Source organism: Podarcis pityusensis, assembly GCF_964106645.2.
Source record: "Podarcis pityusensis genome assembly, chromosome: 2".
In the NCBI taxonomy this organism is placed as follows: Eukaryota; Metazoa; Chordata; class Lepidosauria; order Squamata; family Lacertidae; genus Podarcis; species Podarcis pityusensis.
The window spans coordinates 35,366,607-35,392,505 of NC_138029.1; the positions used below are offsets into that span (position 1 = coordinate 35,366,607).

Consider the following 25,899-nt stretch of genomic DNA (forward strand, 5'->3'; position numbering starts at 1 on the left):
ACTGCTGCAAGTCCAGAGGGCTTCTTCCAGTAGGCCCCCTTCCTGTGGTGTGGGCCTTTGGCAGATGCCTGGCCGTGCTGACCCTTGGCCCCACCCTGCTGAGCAAGCAGTGCACTCCCTTTCTCCAGAATTAGCATGAACGTCTCCCTTTCCTGTAGAGAGAATAAAGAAGTGGCAAACAGGATTAGACTGTCTTTTTACTTTGCAGCAGTCCAGTACAGTGGTACCTTGAATTACAGACGCTTCAGGTTACAGACGCTTCAGGCTACAGACTCCGCTAACCCAGACATAGTACCTCCGGTTAAGAACTTTACCTCAGGATGAGAACAGAAATCGTGCTCCGGCGGCAGCGGGAGGCCCCTTTAGCTAAAGTGGTACCTCAGGTTAAGAACAGTTTCAGGTTAAGAACGGACCTCTGGAACAAATTAAGTTCTTAACCCTAGGTACCACTGTACTTGGTACCAGACGGGGGAACTAATATAAGTTTAGCACTAAGAATCCCTTAAATATAAGATTGTACTTGTATCATATAGCAGTGGTTCCCAAACCTTTTTCTTCCCACTGACCACTTGAAAATCGCTGAAGATTTTGGTGGGCCATGCAATATTTTCCCCCCTGCCAAATGTAATGCTCTGTGCTGGATGTTGATATGATGTTTATTGTATTTTATTGCTTCTTTTATTTCTTATATTGTATTACCACTTGGTTTCCATAGAATTCGAATTCTAAGTGTTTTTCACAGGCACTCTGTGAGCCACCTGGTCCGTGGACCACAGTGGGAACCCCATGTCCTAGTGAAATGGCACGATAACAAGCAAATTTAGTAGCATGTGGAGGTATTTTTAATGTTTAGGGATCCAAACCCACAGATAAACCAATTTGCTTGCTATTTGCTTGTTTGTTTTTATTTATAAAAGCATTTATCTACCACAGTTTATACACTGCAATATCAAGGTGGTTTGCAGCAATAAAACATCATTAAAAAAAGCAATCATTACAATCACTGGCCAGTCAAAACAGCTTCAAACAGCAGCATAGACCTGTCAGCATAAAAAAAAAGTCTTGAAAAGATGCGTAAAAGTCAAAAGCGAGGATACCTGCCAAATCTCGGCTGGTAGACAATTCCACATCATGGGGTTGGTGACACAATGGCTGCATATGCACTATACATTTAAAGTATATGCCTGCTCTGTGAGGGCTACATTGCATTGCCCAGCATTCTTTTTGGCGGGGGGGGGGTGTTCTTCCAAATGTGCTTGAAAGGTATAGCATGCACACAGCCGAAATGCCCAACTTCTAGTTGTTATTTTGCTGTGTGTGAGAGTTTTCTTTCCTATCCAGGCCACAGACCACACCTTCTTGCAGAAGTGCCATTACCACCATGCCAACAGCTCTTGGTACGTCAAGCCGAAGCTGCCTTTGCCTGTCTTCACTGTGCAGCATTATGCAGGACCAGTTACCTACCAGGTATATAGGAGCCTGCTCCCCTCCCAACATCCCCTGCTTCCCCTATTTAACCTGCGCTTGTTTGCCTAGCTCAAGCAGCACAAAGCAACTTTTGCTCACCCAAGCAAGTAGGACAGGCACAGGCGAACTCCGGCCCTCCAGATGTTTGGGACGACAATTCCTATCCCTGACCACTGGTCCTGTTAGCTAGGGATGATGGGAATTGTAGTCCCAAACATCTGGAGGGCCAGAGTTTGCCTATGACTGAAGTAGGACATGTCAATTTGCCACAACTTCATCTGGTGAGGTTCTGGACGGCAGCGTACACAAGTGCCACTTTACTGCTAGTAATCCAAAGGAAGAGCCCTGGTTGTATCAGTCTCTTCACTCTGGATTGGTCACCCAACAGGGGTGTCCAAAGAGCTCACAGTTTTGCAACCCCAAATTTAATAGTCTTAAAGTGCCTCCTAAACATGCATACAGTGGTACCTTGGGTTACAAACCCTTCAGGTTACAGACTCCACTAACCCAGAAATAGTACCTCGGGTTAAGAACTTTGCTTCAGGATGAGAACAGAAATCGCGTGGTAGCAGCAGGAGGCCCCGTTAGCTAAAGTGGTACCTCAGGTTAAGAACAGTTTCAGGTTAAGAACGGACCTCCAGAACGAATTAAGTTCTTAACCCGAGGTACCACTGTACTGCTCTTTCAATTTGTCCTCTTCCAATCTGTTATCTAGAGTAGAATTCTAAGTAGCACTAAATGGGGTATGCATACACCAAATGAGGTCAACTCGCTCAATAAGACTCCCCCTGTCTTATTCCCCTAAATCTGATCTTGGTTTTTCTCCAACCCTCCAGAACAGATTTACGGGACAATGGAGGGGGAAGTCCCATTGTGAGAGTAGTTCTTGTTTCAGGTATGCAACAGCTTACTTGAACGCTCTAATTGTATTGAATGGTTCTTTAGAAAAAGAAGGGCTAGACAATTTTTTTGGGGGGGGGGGGAATAGAACTGAAATTATGACTTGATTATTATTACTTGATTTGGGTTGGGCAAAATTGTTTATTTAACTGGATAGTGGTCCTCCAGCTTTGCAGGCAGCTATCCTGGTTTCTAATCTGCAAAAACAAGTCAAGAGTTGGGGTTGAAGAACTTCCTCAGAAAAGGCTGGAAATCAGGATTGCAAGTAAACTAAGAACTATACTGACAGGAGATTCACAGTGCACTCCTGAACATGTCTACTTAGAAGTCCCATTGATGGACTTCAGGGGAGTTTACTCCTAGGTAAGTGGGAAAGTTGGTATCGGATTGCAGCCTCAGAAGCTCTGTTAACGTAGTTTTTAAAAACAAATGAGAGTGATGTGGAATTTGGCTTTACAGGTCCACAAATTTCTGAATAAAAACCACGATCTGTTATGCACAGAGGTCCTGGAGATATTTTCCCACAGCCACCACAAGGTACAATCAAATAGTTTGGGTTAATTATTATGCTTCACTGCAGACTATTCCTATGATCTCACAGTCAAGAGATGTAGAGCTCTGTCTGATACTAATTTCTTTGTGCTGCGGTACTGGTAGACATCAAGAGACACTTAATTGTATACCAGTTTCCTGGTGGATAGAAAAATCACTCCTGAGGTGTATATGCTTTCACATGACACTCCCTTGTTCCAAGATAGCTTTGTTTTGTTTGTTTGTTTCAGAGAGGAGTTGGTTTACAGTGGTGCCCCGCAAGACGAATGCCTCGCAAGATGAAAAACTCGCTAGACGAAAGAGTTTTCCGTTTTTTGAGTTGTTCCGCAAGACGAATTTCCCTATGGGCTTGCTTCGCAAGACGAAACGTCTTGCGAGTTCTTGCGGGTTTGTTTCCTTTCTCTTAAAGCCGCTAAGCCGCTAATAGCCGTGCTTTGCAAGACGAAAAAACCACAAGACGAAGAGACTCGCGGAACGGATTAATTTCGTCTTGCGAGGCACCACTGTATTTTTAGATTTATTTTATAACTGGTGCAAACATCTGCATCTATGGTTTCATCTTTTGCATAAGCAGCACTGGTTGATCAAACTTTTATATATAAAGAACACAGTGGTACCTCGGGTTACAGATGCTTCAGGTTACAGACTCTGCTAACCCAGAAATAGTACCTCGGGTTAAGAACTTTGCTTCAGGATGAGAACAGAAATCCTGCTCCGGCAGCGTGGCAGCAGCAGGAGGCCCCATTGGCTAAAGTGGTATCTTAGATTAAGAACAGTTTCAGGTTAAGAACAGACCTCTGGAACGAATGAAGTTCTTAACCAGAGGTTCCACTGTACTGTGTAATTGTAGAACCTTATGTAAAGGACATATGTTCTAAGAGGCTATAATAAAAGTTTTATTTTATTTGTTGATCTGTTGGATTGTTTGAAAACTGCTCTTTGCTTTTTTCTTTTTTTTTTTTAAAGCAATTTATTAGATTTTACAATAAAAATAAACATAGTAAGCAATATAACATTGATCTTAACATATTTTCACATTTTCTTTGGACTTCCTCACATCTCCCGCTCCCACTTTCATCGTTATAACATTTTGTCAGCAATTTATCATCTTATTTAAGTTCTTATATCCCTTCTATATTTCATAATCTTATAATTCTCAGAAGGAGCTAAATTTCACAGTCTTACTTATTTTCTTAAAAACTTCTAAATTTAGTGGTGCTCAGTTATTTTGATCTAGCATCTTATTTAGCATTCACTCAAATTACAATACTTTTGTAAATAGTTCTTAAATTTCTTCCAGTCCTCCTCAATCCTCTCTTCTCCCAGGTCACGGATTCTGCCGGTCATTTCAGCCAGTTCCATGTAGTCTATCAGTTGTATCTGCCATTCTTCCAGTGTGGGTAGATCTTGAGTTTTCCAATGTTTTGCGAGAAGTATCCTTGCTGCTGTTGTTGCATACATAAAAAATGTCTGGTCCTTCTTTGCCACCCCTTGGCCGACAATACCCAAAAGGAAAGCCTCTGGTTTCTTAGTGAAGGTATATTTGAATACCTTTTTCAGTTCATTATAAATCATTTCCCAGAACGCCTTCACTTTAGGGCAAGTCCACCAGAGGTGGAAGAACGTTCCCTCACACTCTTTACATTTCCAACACTTATTATCAGACAGGTGGTAAATTTTGGCAAGTTTGACTGGGGTCATATACCATCTATAAATCATTTTCATTACATTTTCTTTCAGAGCGTTACATGCGGTAAATTTCAATCCATTACTCCACAACCTCTCCCAGTCCTCAAACATGATATTATGCCCAATGTCCTGTGCCCACCTTATCATAGCCGATTTAACCGTTTCGTCTTGTGTATTCCATTTCAACAGCAAGTTATACATCCTTGAAAGTACCTTAATCTTTGGTTCTAACAATTCTGTTTCTAATTTCGATTTCTCCACCTGGAACCCTAGTTTCTTATCATTTTTAAAAACTTCTTTAATCTGAGCGTAATGTAACCAATCTCGCACTTTGTCTTTCATTTTCTCCAAACTCTGCAATTTCCAATTGTCTCCATCCTTTTCTAATATTTCCCAATATTTTGGCCATTTAGCCTCCATATTGGGTCTTTTTCGGGCCTTGGCTTCCAAAGGTGAAAGCCACCTTGGTGTTTTATTTTCCAGCAAGTCTTTATATTTTGTCCAGACATTAAACAATGATTTTCTGACAATATGGTTCTTAAAGGCCTTGTTTGCTTTAACCTTGTCATACCATAAATATGCATGCCATCCAAAAGCATTGTTAAACCCTTCCAAATCTAACACATCAGTGTCCTCAAGAAGTAGCCAGTCTTTTAGCCAGCAGAATGCTGCGGCTTCATAATACAACTTTAAGTCTGGCAGGGCAAAGCCCCCTCTTTGTTTTACATCGGTTAATATCTTAAACTTAATTCTGGGCTTTTTGCCCTGCCAGACAAACTTAGAAATGTCTCTCTGCCACTTCTGAAAGCACTCCGTTTTGTCCAAAACCTGAAGTGTTTGAAATAAAAACAACATCCTTGGCAATACATTCATCTTGATAGCAGCAATTCGGCCTAACAAAGAAAGTTTCAATTTTGACCAACTATCTAAGTCTCTCTTAATTTCTGTCCAGCATTTTTCATAATTGTCCTTAAATAGACTTAGATTTTTTGCTGTTATGTTTACCCCTAGGTATTTTACTTTTTTAACCACATTAAGTTCCGTCTCATTCTGAAACCGTTCTGACTCTGTATCAGTCAAATTTTTCCCCAAAACCTTAGTTTTCTGTTTATTTAGTTTAAATCCAGCCACCCGACCAAAGTCATTAATCAGTTGTAATACTCTTTTCGTACTGGGCTCTGGCTTCTGCAAGGTCAAAACCAGGTCATCTGCAAAAGCTTTTAATTTATATTGTTTCTGACCGACCTGAATTCCTTCCACCAACCGATCCCCTCTAATCATGTTCAATAGCACTTCCAGAACCGAAATAAATAACAAAGGGGAAATAGGGCAACCTTGTCGTGTCCCTTTTTCAATTTTAAACTCTTCTGTAACCACATTATTAACTATCAGTTTAGCTTTCTGTTCTGAATATATCGCCTCAATCCCATTCTCAAAACCCCGTCCCACTCCCATCTCTCTTAAATTTCCCATCATAAATTTCCAGGAGATATTGTCAAAGGCCTTCTCCGCGTCTATAAAAATTAAAACTGCTTTTGTATTTATGTCTGTTTGCAAAAGTTCCAAAATGTCAATAATGTTCCTTGTATTAGCAAACAGATGTCTTCCTGGGAGAAAGCCGGCCTGGTCCTTATGAATTACTTCATTTAAAACTTTTTTAAATCTATTTGCCAAAATGTCTGCAAATATTTTGTAATCCACATTTAAAAGAGAGATGGGACGGTAGTTCTTAAGTTGTGTCTTTTCAGCTTCCGACTTTGGTATTAATGTGATGAACGCTTCCTTCCACGACTCCGGTGCCCTCTTCCCCTCCATAATTTCATTGCTGACCTCCATCAAAGGTTGTATCAAGTAGTCTTTTAATGTCTTATAGTACTTGGAGGTCAGCCCATCTGGTCCTGGAGATTTGCCAAGTTGCATGTTCTGGATGGCTTGTTCGATCTCCTGTTGTGTTATTTTAGAGTTCAGGATTGTCCTATTTTCTTGTGATAATTTAGATAGTCCGTTTTTTGCCAAAAATTGTTTAATCTCAATATCATCTTGCGGCCCTTGGGTGTATAATTTTTTGAAATATCTCTGGAAACACTTTCTAATGTCCACTGGATTCTGGATGTTTTTTCCATCAACCTCTAAGTTCGTAACAGTATTTAATCTTTGTCTTCTCTTCAACTGCCAAGCTAGCAGTTTTCCACATTTATTCGCCGACTCAAACGTTTTTTGTTTCATTAATTTAACCTTCCATTCAATTTCCTGATTTATCAATTTAGAATATTGCGTTTGATAAAGTTTAATTTCTCTCAGAGTTGGCTGTGACTTCGGATTCACTCTTAATTTCTTCTCTAATTCTTTTATTTTATCCAAGATCTTATCTTTTTTCTCATTTTGTGTTCTTTTCTTTACTGCATTCTGTTGTATCAAGAATCCCCTCATTACAGCTTTGCTTGCGTCCCAGATTATTCTTTTTTCCACCATATTATTCATGTTTATCTCAAAATAGTCCTTCAGAACTTTTTGGGCCTTCTTGGTAATTTCCTGATCTCTAAACAAATTGTCATTCATCTTCCATCTAAAGGATCCAGTTGGTAATAGTGTCATATCCATCTTTACTGCATTATGGTCGGAGCAGGTCTTTGGGCAGATTTCCACTTTTCTGACCTTAGGTGCCAGGCCTCTAGAAATCCATATTTGGTCGATTCTTGTCCAGGTCAGTTGGGCTTCAGAAAAGAATGTTCCCTCTCTTCCTAGTGGGTTCTTTATCCTCCAAATGTCAATCAAATCCATGTTGTCAGTCATTTCAAAAAAGGTTTTAGGTAGTCTGCCGTCTTTTGTAACATTTTGACTTTGTGACTTGTCCATGTTAGTTGATACGACCCCATTCATATCTCCCATCATTATGATGTTGTTGTAGTCCAGATAGTCCAGCATTGTCTCCTGCAACTTCTTGTAAAATTCCGATTTCCCTTCATTAGGTGCATAGATTCCTAATATCAGCAGTTTCTCTCCTTGATATTGTATCTCAATAGCCAAAATTCTTCCATGTTCATCTTTAAATAGGAATTTAGGTGACAGGCTCTCTTTTGCATATATCACCACGCCTCTCTTCTTAACTTTGTCCGACGATACAAATTCCTGGCCCAATCTTTTATTTATTAACACTTTTCTGTGGAGCCTCGTCACATGTGTTTCTTGTAAACAAATAATGTCCAATTGTTCTTTTTTTAATATATGAAATATTTTCTTCCTTTTTTCCGGAATGTTACAACCATTAATATTCCAGCTCAAGAGTTGCAGAGACATCCTGAACTATCTGGTTATTTTTCAAGGGGTGGTATCTTGTTCTCAGGATCTTCAGGTTCCACAGGTGCTGATGTTGGTACTGGCGTTGCCTCAGGCCCAGAAGGTAGTTCAATTCCTTTTTGAAGGTCCTCTCCGTATGTAGACAGGAATTTGTCTCTCTCTTCCAGTGTTCTTACTTTAACCTTTCTCCCTCTAAAGGTAAAAGATATTCCTTGGGGAAATTCCCACCTGAATGGAATTGCGTTGCTCCTTAGTAGTTTAACAAGTTCAGAATAGGCGGCTCTAAGATCCAGCAGTAGTCTTGGGATATCTTTATAGATTTCAATTCTTCTATCCAAAACCTCCAGTGATTTTACGAAATGTAGTCCCAAGATCTTATCCCTTTCCTCCTTTGATCTCAATGTTATCAGACAGTCTCTGGGCCTCTCCTTCTTTATGAATCTTCCAAGTCTGAAAGCTGACACAATTTTAAAGTCCTTTTCTTCCAAATTCCAGAACTTGGAGAATTCTTTGGTCAAAAACTCAGTTAGATGTCCTTGAAAACTGCTCTTTGCTTTTTTCATTGGCAGAGTATGGAGGGAGCTGGTCCTTCTCCATGCTAACGTTTCAACTAAATGTTCTAAGTTTATTCTGAAACTTTGATTTCTTTTGTCCACCTCTCTGAAGCTGGTGTCCCACCTTTTTGAGAAAGTGAAGGAACAGCAGATGAACCAGAGAGAACCGGGAAGTGGAACTAGAGTCCAAGGGCCGACGCATCAAGCTTCTACGTTAGTGTCTAGATTCCAGCACTCCTTGCAAGATCTCACAGCTAAACTAGACAGGTGAGGGAATGTGGTGGTGCTACCACCAATTTGTGTTGCCACCTCACGGCATGGAGCATGATCCTGTGGGAAGGCGAGGTCAAAGAGTGAGCTGCTGATCACCCATTCAGTGAGCTGTGGTGCTGAAGATGGGGAATTAGTTTGGAGCCACATCTCATGCTGTTTTAAAATGGACGCACTTTACTTCTTTTCTCTCTATCCTACAGGAGCCACATTTTCTTTGTTCGGTGCATCAAGCCTAATTCCAAAAAGGTAAGACTTGGTCTTTGCAGGGCTAGGCTGTACCTGAGGCTGTCTTTGAGATGCTACCAAAACAATGCCCCAGCTGAGTTATGCAAATCAATGGAAAGTTCTTCCATACACATGCTCAAGGATAGCTCAGTCAGTAGAGCATGGGACTCTTAATCTCACGGTCACGGGTTCAAGCCTCACGTTCGGCGAAAGATTCCTGCATTGCCGGGAGTTGAGCTAGATGACCCTCATGGTCCTTTCCACCTCTACAATTCTATGATTCTGTGAAAACATGCTCTAACCCAGGTGTTGGGGACCTCTGGATCTCCAGGTGTTGCTGAACTACAGCGTCCATCAACTTTTGCCATTGGCAGTTCCATGGATGCTTGTCCAATTACCAGAAAGTCTGCTCCTGAGCACAGTAACGTTTTGGCAGCCCACCCCACGTATTCTGATGGCTAGAAACAAGCTAGAAACTTGCTGTAAAAACAAAGGACACTTTAGATGTCCATCTAGTTCCTCTGCTAGAAACAGTGTCAAATTACGTATACAGTGGTACCTCTGGATGCGAACAGGATCCGTTCCAGAGCCCCGCTCGCATCCTGAAGCAAACACAGCGTGCGCGGGTCGCGATTCGCCTCTTCTGTGCATGTGCGTGACGTCATTTTGAGCGTCTGCGCATGCGTGAGCAGCAAAACTTCTGGGTTACTTCCGGGTCGCCGCGGAGCGCAACCCGAAAACGCTCAACCTGAAGCAACTTTAACCCGAGGTATGACTGTATTTGGAAGCTAGATGAGAAACTGTTTTGCTCATTGCAGGTCTTGTACCAATATTCCCTCTCATGTATTCAAAATCTCAGCCACCCAGTAAATAGTAATCATGTGGACTATAACACCTAAGAAGGGCTGGTGTCTTACTCTACATAGGCTGCCCTGACACAAGCCATTTGGGTAGCCATGGATTTGCATTATCCATCCCTTTAATGCAAGGGTGTCCGTATGATGTCTTCCTCACCCCAGTGTTGTCCTTTATCTACCCCCCCCACACTTTAAATGTGCTTTTCCTTTAAAATCTTTGGAAAGTCGGAATTGGGAAAAGACCTCCAATTAAAGAGGGGAAATGTCCAGGGCAGCACAGGAATATCCACATGTTGTTCGGATGTGGACAAGCCCAGGGATCACAGATGTACCGGTAATTTGTGGGGGGAGCCGACAAGGTACTGATTCTTTCCAGTGGCCTTTCTGTGTCTTGTCCTTGTTCCCTTCTTTATTTGGCTAATTGAGACCATTCTCTTTAAACTTCAGGTGCCAAACATATTTGATACTGAATACGTGGCTTCTCAGCTAAGGCATTCTGGGATTTTGGAGGCCATATGCATCAGGAAAGAAGGTTATCCCATCCGCATTCCATTCCGCCATTTCCTAATCAGGTGAGCCTGTTACCTCCTATTTTAACACATAGGGGCCCTCCTCCTATTTTAACACAACGTTGTAAAAGAAAGGCACACCAATAACATAATAACAATTTAAGATGCAATAACGATAGTAAATCAAGCACGCCAAACCAAACAGTTGGAGCAATAAAACACAGTGGCTCTCGTAGCCAACTTCAAAAGTTTTAGAACACTAATTGGAAAAGACTTCCAGGGTCAAAATCGGGTGTTATTCCAGACTATAGGAGCCATACTCAGAAGATACAGCAGTTGATCCTACATTTGGACATTCTCTGCAGACTCTTCATCTGACATTAGGGAGTTGGAGGGGTGGGAAAGAGGGAGGTTTCTGAAAGCCTGGAACTTTGTGGTAAGGAAAAATGCACTGGAAAGCATAGAACTACCATGCAAACAAATCAGAACAAATGCTCCATGGACAGGTTGTCCCTGGCTCCTGAAGTGCTGGGATTTGCTTCCTTTCTCTGTAACACCCTGTGCTGAAGGAGTTTTAGCAGATGGTTCTGTCTCCTTTCTGCTCATCAGGTATGGAGTCCTGGCCGGCCGAGGGCAGAACTCCTTGCAGGAGAGAGATGGCTGCGCCACAGTGCTTTCACAGGTGGTGGGAGATCTCTCGGAGCTCTATCAGATTGGAGTCACCAAGGTGGTGTGCCTTAGCACTTCTCTTCCCCGCAACTTATGAAAGACCGTGTGCATGCTGTTGGTTTCATTGGGGGGGGTGCATTCTCTTGGTAACCTCATGACTCTTATCACTGCCATGTGCTCTGTACAGGGCTACCCTTGGCCTGGTGCAAAATGCTGCGGATAGACAGTTGATGGAGACAAAACTATCGTCAGCATGTAACTCCAGCGCTCGAAAGCTTTCACTGGCTAGTCATACGCTACCAGGCCAGGTTCAGGGTTCTTATATTGATTTACAAGGTCCTTAACAACTTGGGTCCAGGGCATCTCAAGGACTGCCTAATTCCTTATATGGCCAAGTGGGGATTTGAAGGTCGTGGTCTAACACCTGGCCACTATACTACAAAGGCTCTTGATTCCAAAGGGGCAACTGGATTAGAGACTTGGGGAATCTCCAGGCTTAGGGACCAATTTTGGCCCTCCAAGACTCTCTATCAGGCCATACCCTTCACTGACCCAAATGTTTTTGCCTGTAATGTGCCCTTACACTCTGATAGCGACTCTTACTTATCTGAATGGAGGATAGAGGGTGTGTGTTGGAACTAACTGTACAGAGATAAAATGAACATTTGTTGCTCTACCCACTTTCACCACTGGCATGTGGTCCTTTCGAGGTTGCCCAAAAGGAATGCTGCCCTTAGGCTGGAAAAGGTGGTTAGCCTAAATGGGCTCTTTTAGTCGCTAACTGGTAAAATAAATACTTTGGTATAAATCAAATATATACACTGAGCCTCAGCAACTCTTCATGCTCGACTGGAGAAAGAAAGTAAATATGAAATAAACACTCACTAGATGCATTTATTTGCATAGTCTTTGACAAATTGGTCATTGAAGACTTGGGCGTAGGTAATAATTAGGGCTGTTCACTTGCAAATAGCAATGTTCTTTATTGCCTCCTTTCCCCGCCCAGGTGTTCTTGAAGGAAAAAGCGAGGCAGATGCTAGAGAGAAGATGGAATCAAAAGCTGAGCTGGGCGATTGTTACCCTTCAACGCAATCTCAGAGGCCTCATCAACCGTAGGCGGTTCCAGGTCTTCAAGGAGAAGGCCTTGGTCATCCAGGCTCATTTCCGGGGTTACCTGGCAAGGTCAGAAAGTGCAAAGGCTGCAGTGCTGTTGGAAGGCTTGAAGGCCACAGAACTGAACTGTTTTTAGCATTAAATGAAAGGCCAAACTCCATTCAGCCCTGGTGCAATCATGTGTACTGATTTCAGTGGGACTGGCTAGAAAGCTCCCCACCACCACCACATACAGTTGTCTCTTGTTTCCTGACTTCCCCTTTTCTTTGTAACCTCCAGGAAACGGTACCAAAGATTGAAGAAGACCCTGATGCGGTTTGGGGTGGCCATGCTCGTCTCTAGACCACTGACTCATAAGAGGAGGCAATACCAGGTAATAGGGTTACTGACAATTGGCAATGCAATAGGTAATATACTTTTCTGCTATAAGGTTTTATTTGAGGGATTGTGTGTGACATGGGTTAAAGCTATGGTTTTCCCAGTAGTGATGTATGGAAGTGAGAGCTGGACCATAAAGAAGGCTGATCACCAAATAATTGATGCTTTTGAATTATGGTGCTGGAGGAGACTCTTGAGAGTCCCATGGACTGCAAGAAGATCAAACCTATCGGTCCTGAGTGCTCACTGGAAGGACAGATCCTGAAGCTGAGGCTCCAGTACTTTGGCCACCTCATGAGAAGAGAAGACTCCCTGGAAAAGACCCTGATGTTGGGAAAGATGGAGGGCACAAGGAGAAGGGGATGACAGAGGACGAGATGGTTGGACAGTGTTCTCGAAGCTACCAGCATGAGTTTGACCAAACTGCGGGAGGCAGTGGAAGACAGGAGTGTCTGGCGTGCTCTGGTCCATGGGGTCACGAAGAGTCGGACACGACTAAACGACTAAACAACAACAACAACAGTGTGACATGGGGATTCTCGGCACATACGTTTTAGACAAGGTCCCAACAACAGAAAGCAAGGCAAGTTTGCAAGTTAATGCTTGCAATAGTGAATGATAGTGGAGATGGTCGTACTTTGAAGTTGTCCGGAGGTCCAGCAGAAGATATAGAAAAGAGAAGCAGTTTCTCTGTGTGGGCTATCCACATGCTGTTCACACACTTCAGGGCATTCTGTTATTGGAAGTATATCACGGGACAGAGAGGGAACGCCCTTGGGGCAAGGGAAGGGGGAGTATCAGAGCAAGGAGAATCAGAAAGGAAATACAGGGCTCTCTGATGCTGCAAAGCCCTGTCACCAACCAGGAAGTTCAGGAACAGAAGGGGAAGGTTGTGCCTTCCCACGCCTGCTATGTTGGAGAAGGAACCAAAGGAAGCCACTCCCCGAATCTGACTCGTTCGATTCAGATGCATGATTAGGAACTGTAGCTGTTTGCACATATGTTAATAAGGAACTGTAAATATCTCTCTGAGTGAGCAGAGGGTGTTTATTGCAAAGAGCAGACATCACCTTGACAAAGTAGGACTGGTGGAAGAGGGGGGGGAACAGAGGTGCTGAAACTCGCCATGAACACCTCCCTTGTTCTGTTATAATGACAGTGGTGCCCACCTGAGAGGTACCAGAACTGAGTTGCAGCGAGTTCTGGCTGAAAAAATGCCCTGATTGTAACCATTATATACACAGGGCAGAATGATGTGGTAGAAATCTGGGCTGTACCTCCTTAGGAGTCATATGGAGTCATTTATTTACTTTTTGAAACTCTATGCATGTAGAAAGTTGTGCAACAGATTGGAATGTTGAATGAAGACCTCTTCCTGATATGCTAAGATCAAGAACAGGCATAGGCAAACTTGGCCCTCCAGATATTTTGGGACTACAGTTCCCATCATCCCTGACCACTGTTACTGTTAGCTAGGGATGATGGGAGTTGTAGTCCCAAATCATCTGGAGGGCCGAGTTTGCCTATGCCTGATCAAGAAGCCTTTTTAATTGAGGAAGCAGCTAGCTAAGGGCAGGAAATGAAAAACAATCCAAGGTGGCATTTTTGGCGGGGACGGTAGATTGGAGTAAGAGTCTCTGTAATGCATTTCCAAAAACTTGCCTAGGGAGTAGCCCAGTTTGGACCTGTGTCACCCACATCTGGCTACTGGAATTATCAGGTGGTTTCAATCTTTGTGTGAGGTTAGTCCAGAATAATGTGTGCCCAACTCCCAGAACGGCTGTGAGCACTAATCATGTGTGTATCTTTTGAGAAACACCCTGAACACTCGTCTGCTGTGCTCTGACAACTTCATTTATATCTCTAAAATAATTGTTACCAGTGCTAGGGTATTACTGGTGTTACTATACTAGAAAATTTCAGCGTTTTCACCAGCAGTCATGACTCTGGAGAAGATGAAACTTGGAAAAGAAACCGAGGCTAGCACTCATTGTCATTGGTTTTTTTATCATGTATATTCTGGCTAAAAAGCAACCCCCCACCCCTGGGCACCTTCTAACGATAGTTAGAAGGTTAAATTAAATTCTAACGATAGTTAGAATTTGGGGAGCACCTTCTAACGATAGTTTTGTTCTGGGCACCGGCAAATGAGGACTGCTTTTCAGTCCAGGGGCAGTCATGGTAACCCTGTGGGTAGCCTCATTCTATTGGTGGGTAAGGATGAATGCAGGCAAAAGTGGGTGGAGCAACAGATGTGACCATCACTTTCATATAGCCAGCTGCATTCTGTTCAGAGGTTTCTATGCATACACTAGGGCCGCTTGTGGACGCTAACTGGTTCACAGCACAGAAAATGTTTGCTTTTTGCAATCTGGAATCATTCGTGTTCATCCTAAACATGCTGTTTTCTGCGTAAATTGAATCTGGATCCTGCCATCCACAGGGACGGGTATGGTTATTGGATACATGTTTGAAAAACCTTCCCTTTGATTAGGTTATTTGGAACCTTTTGCTTGCTGTACATGCCCCAGGTGAACAGAGAAGGAAGTGGCCCATGTGAATGTGGTATATGCCTACCCACAATGTCACTGAGCGGGTGTGGATACACCTCCCCACCAGAGCTGCCTACATCTGTTGCAAGGGAGCAGGTGGCACTGAGCTTCTTGGTCTTGCTGATCAGAAAGTCGGTGGTTTGAATCCCCACAACAGGGTGAGCTCCCATTGCTCTGTCCCAGCTCCTCCCAACCTAGCAGTTTGAAATCACATCAGTGCAGGTAGATAAATAGGTACCCCTGCGACAGGAAGGTAAATGGCATTTCCATGCGCTCTGGTTTCTCTCACGGTGTTCTCTTGCACCAGAAGCGGTTTAGTCCTGCTGGCCACATGACCTGGAAAGCTGTCTGTGGACAAACGCCGGTTCTCTCAGCCTGAAAAGCGAGATGAGTGCTGCATCCCATAGCTGCCTTTGACCTGTCTTAACTGTAAAGTTGTCCTTTACCTTTACATCTTTTGTAAAATGGACTCACTGTGAGGTAATGCAGTGTGGATCTGCAATGAGCTTTAGTTTTTGGAATGAAGCCACTTTCTCATTTATAGGGAAGAAAAATATGAAATAGGCGTAGATTGTGTGAGGACTACATAGAAAATACAAGTACAGTCATACCTTGGTTGTTGAATGGAATCTATTCCGGAAGTCCGTTCAACTTCCAGAAATGTTTGCTGACCAAGACGTGGCTTCTGATTGGCTGCAGGAGCTTCCTGCACTCAATCGGAAGCCGCAGAAGCTGCGTCGGACATTCAGCTTCCAAAAACCATTCACAAACCAGAACACTTACTTCCGGGTTTGCGGCATTCAGGAGCCAAAACAGACGAGTACCAAGGCATTCGACAACCAGGGTACAACTGTACTCTTTATCCATTGATTCTAAAATAGAATGCTAAGTGTCTACAGCCACCACACTTTCTTTATCTTAGAAAGTAAGAGGCATTATCACACTCCAGGCAAGTTTATTCAAGAAGGGCACAGAGGAGGGCCAGTGAAGATTGTGGTCTGGGAAGGGGCTTGGGAGCGTCTTAAGGGCTTTATAAAAAGGCCTGAAGACCATATTCAGCGTCTCAGCCTGAGGTTCCCCACCCCTGGTTGTAAATGAGACTTGTCAGGTGTCTTACATGCAAAGCACAGGCAGCCTTGATCTCCAGGAACTACGAAGAACCCTGGCTTATTCAAATGTGACGCAATTAATATGTGGGAAGGTACAAGGTCAACATGAGAAACTCTGACACACCTTTCCACCTGTTCTCTGGGACTCCCAGATAAGCAGAGAACATCCTGGTGTACCATCCAATGCTTCTGGCTAAATTGCTTTTTGACTCGCCCTGAGAAAAGAAAGCTCAGAGGGCCAAAAGCCATGGCAAGGATTGTCTCTGAAAGTACCAGGAAAATGGCCACCAGGTGTGTGGTGATAAGTCCTGGGAGGCTCTGTGATATGCATGCACTTCAAGTCTTCCTAGTCTGCTGTTCTGCCTGAGTTGAGCATGTGCTGTGCACCTGTCCTTCCCAGCCTGAATAGCTCCTGGCTCTTCTATCCCAGGAAGCCACCACAAAGCTGCGCTTTGGCTTCATCATTCCTGCCCTCAGTGTTTACTTTATGAATACACTCAGCACTTAGGAAAGAAAACGCAGCAGTGTAAGGTCTCAAAGTTCACTGTTAAGACTTGCAGAACCTCCCTCTCCTTGTCATTCCGCACTGGGAGGACTTTAGCCGTCTTCAGCCTTAACCTGGGCTGCGCCCCCTTGTAGCTCCTTTTGGCTGCTCAGTGGCAACAGCCACACAGCTGCGTTCAGTGGGGAGGAAGAGAAAGGATACTCCATAGATCACGGAAGAGCAGGCAAGTGCCATTGTACAGGGCTCAGCAAATGTTTCGTTTACATATGGGAAAGACAAAGCCAGACAGGAGATTATGATTCTGCCACTCTATATGTCCTTCTGGGGAGAAATAAACACTCAGCTGTGAACCTTCATGGGCTGGTTTAAAATTGCATTCTCCAGCAGCTGGAAGGACGGGGGAGAGGTGATTAAATTTTCCAAGCACAGTACTGTATACGTTTGCTGGGAGCAGTCATATAGGACATTTATAATGTTAAATGCTAATGTAGCTTAGAGTTAAATAACTGGGACTAAATAGCATTGGGTAGAGAATTGCATTACCCTCTCCCATTCCATGCTGTTAAAACTTCCTGAAGCACCTGATTTTAGCCCCAGTTGGAGACAGGATACTGGATTTGATGAACCATGGGTACGGGGCCCACCTGAAAATAAAGTTGTATGTGACCTGCCAAGGACATTGCTATAAAGTCATTGATTCATATTCTGGTTAAACATCTGTGGATAATTGTATTGTAGGCATAAAAGAGTTACCGTATTTTGCCATGCATAAGACAATGTTTTTTTGCTTAAAAAATTGGGAGTCGTCTTATACATGGATGGTGAATGCACAGGGGTTAAAGAAAACACTACTTACATCCCCGTGGCTACTGTGAGCAAGCTGCCAGAACCGCCCAAGCCACTGTCCCTCCCAGGTGCCAGGCTTGGGCGATCTCTCAAAAAACACTCAAAAACTTTGGGCGATCTTGGTTCCTGGTGGGGCATGCTACCCCAGGTTGCTATGCCAGTGCCGGTGCTTTGAATATTTAATAAAATATCAAAGTTGTTCTGTTTGATGTTTAAAATGTTTATTTCTTAATTCTGGGTTCAAAAAAATAGGGGTCGTCTTATACCTGGGGGGTGTCTTATACACGGGAAAATACGGTATCTGCTGCCCTGACATTACAACAGTGATGATGTGGTGTGTGCAGGGTTACCGATTGTAGGGTTTAACAGGGTTATAAGAAAGGTCTGTGAAACAAACCAGAAAGGAGGGGAAAGTGAAAGAGTCTTAAAGAGCTCAGCCTCCCTTGGTTTTCAGTCGTACCTTCAGAGATGGGAGTTGCTATACCTTACAGTGAGGGTACCCAGTGTGGTGCCCGCCCTCTGATATTCTGAACTACAACTCCCATTATCCCTGATTGTTCACCATGCTGGCTTGGGCTAAAAACATCTGGAGGACGCCACATTGGCTACTGCTCTACAGTAGGGAGATTTGCATCATCTAGATTGACAAGAGAATTCAAATCCCCTTATCGTAAGGAGATCATAAAAAGGGCCTGTTGGATCGAGCCAGTTGTGGTGCATCTAGTGCAGTACCCTGTTCTCACAGTGGCCAACCAGATACCTATGGAAAGACCCAAAAAGAAGGACATGAGAGATGAGTGCCACAACTCTCTCCTCATCTCTGATTCCCATCAACTTGTATTCAGGAGCATACTTTTCTCTGGGCAGTTTTGTCACACCATGCATAAGATTACCGCTCTGTATCATGTCTCCTCTTACCTTTTCGTTTAAACTAAAAAGGCCAACCTTTCCTCACAGAGGAGTTGTGCCATCCCTTTGATGATTTTCCTGAACCTTCTCCAGCTGTATAATACCCGTTTTCAGGTGACTGGAACCGTACACAGTACCCCAAGTGTGGTTGCAGCATATGCTGTCATAATATCAATACGATCTGTGGCAATTTTATTTTAAATTCGTCCCTAATTATCATTAGCATGGAATTTACCTTGCCTCACATGGGTTCATCTTCATCAAGCTATCAGGCACGACCCCCCAGGTCGTATTCCTGGTCAATCATCTCCACTTCATTTTTTAATAATAATAATAATACAGTGGTACCTCTGGTTACATACGCTTCAGGTTACATATGCTTCAGGTTACAGACTCTGCTAACCCAGAAATAGTACCTTGGGTTAAGAACTTTGCTTCAGGATGAGAACAGAAATCGTGCTCCGGCGGCGCGGCAGCAGCGGGAGGCCCCATTAGCTAAAGTGGTGCTTCAGGTTAAGAACAGTTTCAGGTTAAGAACGGACCTCCGGAAATAATTAAGTACTTAACTCGAGGTACCACTATAATAATAATAATAATTTATTTATTATTTATATTTTTTAACATGCTTTTTATTAGGTTATTACTACAACACATACACATACACACCACACTTTAAAAATATATATATAAAAAATCAAGTCCACTTCAGACCCCTTTTACCCTTGTTTTCATTGAATTGCATTTGCTGTTTTGCATCCCCTTCGTTCAGTTCAGAGAGGTTCTTTTGGAGCTCTTCGCCACCCCGAACAATTAGTATCATTCGCAAACTTGACTACCTCATTGCTCACCCCAAACCCTTATATCATTTATAAACAATCTAAAAAGCACAGCTCCTAGTAGCAATCCTTGGGTAATGCCGAAATTTCTTTTGCGCAAAGGATAGTCTGTCAGTGAACACACCTTGCAAGCATGCATGATTTTTTTTTTATCCTGTCCTGATTACAGAGGAACGAGTCACTGGGCAAAGGTGCTGAGGAACGCAGGTGTCTGGAAAATGGTATGTCAATTAAATACAGGGTATAATCTGGCAAAGCCTGATAACATTTGTGAAACCAAAGCTTTGTTTTATGCTGACACCCCCGGTTTGCATGGGGAATAACTACCATTCACTTCAATGGGAGATGTTTTCCCCTGTGTAAATCTCCAGTATGGAGGCCTCAGTCCAGACTGAGACCATAGTGGGGTGGGGGGTGGGCAAAGGTCTGGACTGGGCAGCTGGGATGGCAGGGATGCTGTCACAGCAGAAGACCAGGGTCCCTCTCGCCAGAAAGAACAGGAGGGGTCTGACAAATGCAGCAGGTTTCACTTACACATTTTAAAGTGAAGTAATTGCCATCTGGGACGCGGGTAGCGCTGTGGGTTAAACCACAGAGCTTAGGACCTGCCGATCAGAAGGTGGCGGTTCGAATCCCCGCGACGGGGTGAGTTCCCATTGCTCAGTCCCTGCTCCTGCCAACCTAGCAGTTCGAAAGCACCTCAAAGTGCAAGTAAATAAATAGGTACCGCTCCAGTGGGAAGGTAAACGGCATTTCCGTGCGCTTCTCTGGTTCACCAGAAGCGGCTTAGTCATGCTGGCCACATGACCCGGAAGCTGTATGCCGGCTCCCTCGGCCAATAAAGCGAGATCAGCGCCGCAACCCCAGAGTCGGTCATGACTGGACCTAATAGTCATTACCTTTTTACTAATTGCCATCTAAAGAGGGTCCTCACATCAGGCCGCTAAGTACGAAATCTAAAATTATCTGACTCCAACACTGCAGGCTGACAGTGTGTGTTTTTAAAATGCCATGCTCTTAAGGACACAGTTACAGAGTTGACATATTGTCTAGTTGAACCCTTGGTGTCTCTACTGTGTCAGAGACAGCGTTGGCAGCAAGTTGCCCTGTTCTGTGTCAACTTTCTTGAAATTGGTGCCTGCAGTTATAAGATGGATCATGCAGTTACAGTGCCGATACACCAATGCCAAAACATATAGGTGCTTAAGGTGCTGCCAGGACTCTTTGTGCTTAGTCTGTCCCTACAAAAGATCTGTCTATCCCTCTGGAATACTGGCACAGCTGTGTGTGTGCAGATTTAGCAAGCACAAAGCAGAGTTCTTTGATGTCTATGCATGCCCAGGTTCTGGCAACGCCCTAATAATCTGAACATTAGGGCAGATACAAATTGAAAATTCTGGTATTTCTCTCACAGTTGTTTTAATAGGGCCCTGCCACAAAAGGCAACATGGAAAAGCAACCTTCTCCAGGTGGCAGCAGAACTCAGGAAGGGAGAATAGAGGCAGAGATTGGGGTCTGAATGCTGCAAGAAGCCTTCCTAAAACATTGACCCTATTGTGGGGGGAGGGTGCTATTTGGGCTCCACTTTAGGCAGCAAAACCTCTTGGCGTTGTCAAGCTCTGGTATTGCCAGGTGACTTTAATCATTGATCTTTCCACTCTGTGATGATTGGTTTAGTGTGATTGTTAATCATTGGCTTAAAGTGATTCACATGATGTCACTCAAGATAGCACTTGTGTTAAGGCAATTATCACATTTTGTTGGCGCCCATTACATAATGCCTGTGGCAGATGAGATGCAGCTTCTGCCACCATGCATGTCCCTGTTTGTTTTAAAGGTTAGCATTTTAGTAGATATGCTTTTTACATTGTTTTAATCCCATGGATAGCTTAATAGCTAAAATATATGAAAGCTTATTGTTTAAAAATTGTGTGTGTGTTTTGTCTGTATTCATTTTATTTTTTTGTGAGCCCCCTTGAGCCCTGGTTTCAGAGAAAAGGTGGAGTGTAAACAAGCAAATAATCAAGCGTCACTGAGAGTGATTCCACTTGGCAGGTTTTTGAGCATGGGTAGGCAAACTAAGGCCCAGGGGCCAGATTCGGCCCAATTGCCTTCTAAATCCAGCCCATGGATGCTCCGGGAATCAGCGTGTTTTTACATGAGTAGAATGTGTGCTTTTATTTAAAATGCATCTCTGGGTTATTTGTGGGGCATAGGAATTTGTTCTTTCTTTTTTCCAAAAAATCAAATAGTATGGAATTTGTTTGCAACTTTGTTAACAGCATGTATTAACATCATAGACGTACATCGGTCTTTGCTGCCCCTTTCCTTTCTCCCTAATCTGACCTGTGAATACCTTTTGTAATGCCTCTGGTATATTATGCAAGTGTAAGGAATAGGAAGGTGGACCAGGGGTGATTGCAAGGACACACAGAAGCAGGCTGGGAACTGCAATGAGAGGGTTAATTGAAATCTGGGTGGAAGGTATGGATATGCTAGAGACTTCTGGGAGGTGGTCTTTAGGGAAAAATATATCTCTGCAGTAATGGGGCAATTGATACCCTATTAGCATTGGCCCTGTGTTAGTTAAGCTGTCAGACTAGCTCACTGGGTGAGTAATTAGATGAGCTGCAAAAAAAAGAATAAATTTGGCAGGCTTAGATGCCTTTCTTGACCTATGGACCTATGTAAACAGGAACAGGAACTTAAAGCAGCTTTCAGAAACTCAGGTTGATTTGTGGAGAGCGTTACTATGAGATGAAAAGTAATTAATTCTTCTGAATGTCTTTTAACTGAGCAGGAATAATACACAGCTGTGCTTGTATTCTATGCTTTTATTTTAGTTGGTCAAATAACAAGTTTGTACTCCCAAGTGTTGTTTCTGATGTTGCTTTATTGTGTTAAATATATTTTTTTTTAAAAAGCTGAGGCACAGCAGGTGGCCAGCACCCCCCCCCCCTTATACTGCTTCTGAGAGGATAGTTTGCTTTGAACACTAAACTCCTTTGAGGCTAGACTGAAACAGCCACAAAATGTGCTACTGAAGAAATTAAAACTGTTATTGCAAAAAAAAAAAAAAAAAAAAAAGCACTCATTTGTTCTCCAGAAGGCCTTCCTGTGACAATTTATTAAAAGATAATTAAAATCTTGGTTTTTCCATTAAAATCTTAGCTTTACATTGTAAATAACATGTCAGACTTACTGGCACTGAATGTTGTAATGGGCAATAGTTGGGGAGATGTGTGAAATGTGTGCAGACGTAAAGGTGCCATCTGTGTACAACCTTGTACATTCTTGAATTTGATTAGATGCTGTTGCGATTGTAGGTTTGTTCCAGTAAGCTTCCCAAACTTCATCTTCAAATTCTGTATTCAAATCAGTTTCCCAAACGTATTTTGAGGCCTGACATATCGCCTCAATCTATATCTAGCAAGACCGAGTGGATAGCAGAGACTATGTGTTTGTTAAGCCCCTTTCATTGATGAGGCATCACTGTCCAGGTATTATTATTTTTTGCAAATGTAGTTGCCACTCGGATCACGATGGGTCATCACACTGTATTTCTTTACCATACAACTCTGCATCCCACATCACTAATCAGTCGTTAACTGCATGGGAAGCGGGTGGTGTTTGAAAATCACATGTTTTGATTTTGTCACATAAGCATTCCGGCAGGTACAGTCCTCTGTACATAGAACATGGTATGTCTTTTCCTGTTTTCCTTTTCCTTAAGGGTGAATTCATACACCAATGCATAAGTATTAAATATGGAAGTTTTTATCAAGTGGAAACATCTATCTTCTGCTTTTAATAACAACGCTTTGAGAGAGGCACTCTGTTTTTTTCCATTCAAACTGCATGACTTTTGTACCTCGCTCTGGATTCTAGATCTTGGGGTTCTTGGGGGGGGGGGGAAGCAGCTCATTCAAGTCTACCCACCCACTTACCCTAGTTTATTAAGTTGTTTATGGAAGGGATAGATTGCTGTTGTATTCTTTTGAGTTTTTTTCTTTTAAAAAACAAAACGCTAATTTTTAAAAGAGGGGGAAAGTTATTCAATCAATCAATCAATCAATCAATAAATCACCCCTTTGATTCATTTCCTCTGTAGGATGTTCGACGGCTGGAAATCCCTGCTGAGCTTGCTGCCTTACTGCGTTTGGCTGAAGGTGAGCAGAGAGCCTTTGACTCGTAATTATTATTTTTTTGCTAAAGTCCATACACTTCACACGTGTTATGCTTTAGAGTAGAGCTGAAATAAATTCCCCCTCCAAAAAAAAAGTCTTGTAAACTTACATAGGGTGTCTATGTAAGGACTATGTCCTGCTGCTTGTGGGCTTCCTAGTGGCATCTGGTTGGTTACTCTTGGAACAGAATGCTGGCCTGGATAGGTCTTTGGTCTGATCTAAGCAGGGCTCTTTGTATAAATATTGTTTCAGCAGTTCGGTTGCTTAAGTGATCACTAGCCAGTAATGTTCGATTTCAATATTAGATACAGTGGCACCTCGGGTTACAAACACTTCAGGTTACAGATTCCACTAACCCAGAAAGAGTACCTAGGGTTAAGAACTTTACCTCAGGATGAGAACAGAAATTGTGCGGCGGCAGCTGGAGGCCCCATTAGTTAAAGTGGTACCTCAGGTTAAGAACAGTTTCAGTTTAAGAAAGGACCTCCAGAACGAATTAAGTTATTAACCTGAGGTACCACTGTATTGACAGACAGTGCTTGCCAATTTGTGATAGCTAATACATGCAGTGGTCTTCCAAGCTTTGGGGAGATACTTTTGCCATTGATTTGTTTGCCAAAGGACTTGAGTGTCTGCCATATAACCACTACTTGTCACAAAGGATTCTGGGCATAAACACTGCTGGGCCTCACCATGAACCTTTGTGAACTGAGAATGTGCTAGTCTAGAACCCACCAAGCATTCACTTCTGGCTATCTGGGTGGCCACTGTTAGAACAGGATGTTGGACCAGATGGGCCATTGACCTGATACAGCAGGCACTTCTTAGGGGCCCCCCCCCCCGCCCATTGTAGCTACAGTTGTCGTTATTGCTTTTGCTTAGTATTTGTTTGGACACCCAAAAAATCCCTGTTTATCTCAGTAGCCACATAAAAAAGCAAGGGTGTACCTCACCAACTGAGCTAACATTATTAGTGTTTTCCTGTCTTGCAGATCACCGCCATGCCCAAATTAATCAGGTCACAGAAGTCTCCCCTCCAGAAGTTAAAGCAAAGGCTGATCTCTCTCTGCCACCTGACATCAATAGCTTTCCATTCTCTTCGTTCATAAGGTCGCATTTCCAGGTAGGAGGTTGTTTTGGAAAGTTGGAGTTCACTAGAAAAGCCAGCGGCCATCATTGTCTCTTCCACTCACTTCATAAAATGTTAAGAGTTGGAAGGGACTTGGAATGCCATCTGGTCCAATCCTAGGTGCAGAATGCAACTTCAACATCCCTGACCCGTGGCTGTCTAGCCTCTGCTTAAATGCCTTAAGCAAAGGAGAGCCTGTCATATTTCAAGGCAGTCTAATTCATTGTCAAACAGATCTCAGTTCTGTTTATTTCCCTGTAGTAAAAGTCCATCTATTTGATGGTGATCATCCGAGTGTTTTGCGGGAAGAAAGGCTCTAGATAAGTCTTTCCCAGACACTGGGTTTCCAGCCGTTTTTGGACTAAAGGTAAAGGTAAAGGTAAAGGGACCCCTGACCATTAGGTCCAGTCACGGACGACTCTGGGGTTGCGGTGCTCATCTTGTTTTTTTGGCCGAGGGAGCTGGCATACAGCTTCTGGGTCATGTGGCCAGCATGACTAAGCTGCTTCTGGCAGCACGGGGATTCTGGCAGCACGGGGATTCCCCCGTCACAGGGATTTGAACCGCCCACCTTCTGATCGGCAAGCCCTAGGCTCTGTGGTTTAACTCACATCGCTGCTTAACCCACAGTTAATCCACAGTTTTTGGACTACACCTCCCTTTATCCCTAGCTAGCAAGACCGGTGGTCAGAAATGATGAGAATTGTAGTCCAAAAGCAGCTGGAGACCCAGTGTTTGGGAAACACTGATCTAGATCTTTCCTTCTTGCACCTGTAGCCCCCCAGTCCACTGGGCTTCTTCACCCTTCCTCTTTACTTTGGCTGTCAACTCTGCTGCTGTCACATGGGAGAAATGATTGGGGGAAACAAAAGGCCCTTTGCTTTGCCCTACCTGAACAGTGGTGGCTCTGAGAGCGATGCACATCGCAGTGTCTTCACTTTGCCTAACATTAGTAATGCTGCTTATGAACTCAGTGCTTCTGTTCCTCGTCCATTGTAGGAAGTGGGTTTCCCTGCCCTTGGGCAGCCCCTGCAACAGCCTTTGACCAGACTGGATGGTGAGCAGAGGCAAAGTGCTCTGCAGCTCAACAAAGTGGTAAGGGGAAAAAAAATATGAGCAAGCAGTTAAGTAGCTAGGCCTCGCTGGAGATAGGAGATGGTCCCGTCCCCCCACTCAAAGTTAAAGGAGCTTTGAAGGAGGGAATCACAGCCCATGGTGTGTACAGCTATACTGATTTTCCTCTGGGGAGCAAGCTTTGCAAAGTGTTAGTATGGTTTCAGAAGCCTGCAAAATCTCTTTGACCTAGACACAAAGATGACCTGTTGCATGCTTGGCTGGGGGTG

The 25,899-nt window shown here is 43.4% G+C and overlaps 1 protein-coding gene across 2 annotated transcripts in view; it reads left to right on the forward strand.

Annotated features, from left to right (window-relative positions):
• MYO15B (myosin XVB) overlaps positions 1-25,899 on the forward strand; it is an 88,596-nt gene that overhangs the window by 16,933 nt on the left and 45,764 nt on the right. Inside the window, exons 17-27 of one of the 2 annotated variants that reach the window (XM_080993569.1) lie at positions 1,342-1,467; positions 2,827-2,904; positions 8,572-8,726; positions 8,933-8,978; positions 10,262-10,386; positions 10,933-11,050; positions 11,999-12,174; positions 12,385-12,478; positions 23,352-23,409; positions 24,420-24,550; positions 25,556-25,651. In XM_080993569.1, the coding sequence (XP_080849695.1) occupies positions 1,342-1,467; positions 2,827-2,904; positions 8,572-8,726; positions 8,933-8,978; positions 10,262-10,386; positions 10,933-11,050; positions 11,999-12,174; positions 12,385-12,478; positions 23,352-23,409; positions 24,420-24,550; positions 25,556-25,651 (1,203 nt within the window). The remainder of the gene's footprint in view (positions 1-1,341; positions 1,468-2,826; positions 2,905-8,571; positions 8,727-8,932; positions 8,979-10,261; positions 10,387-10,932; positions 11,051-11,998; positions 12,175-12,384; positions 12,479-23,351; positions 23,410-24,419; positions 24,551-25,555; positions 25,652-25,899) is intronic. The other variant, XM_080993568.1, reaches the window with a different exon arrangement.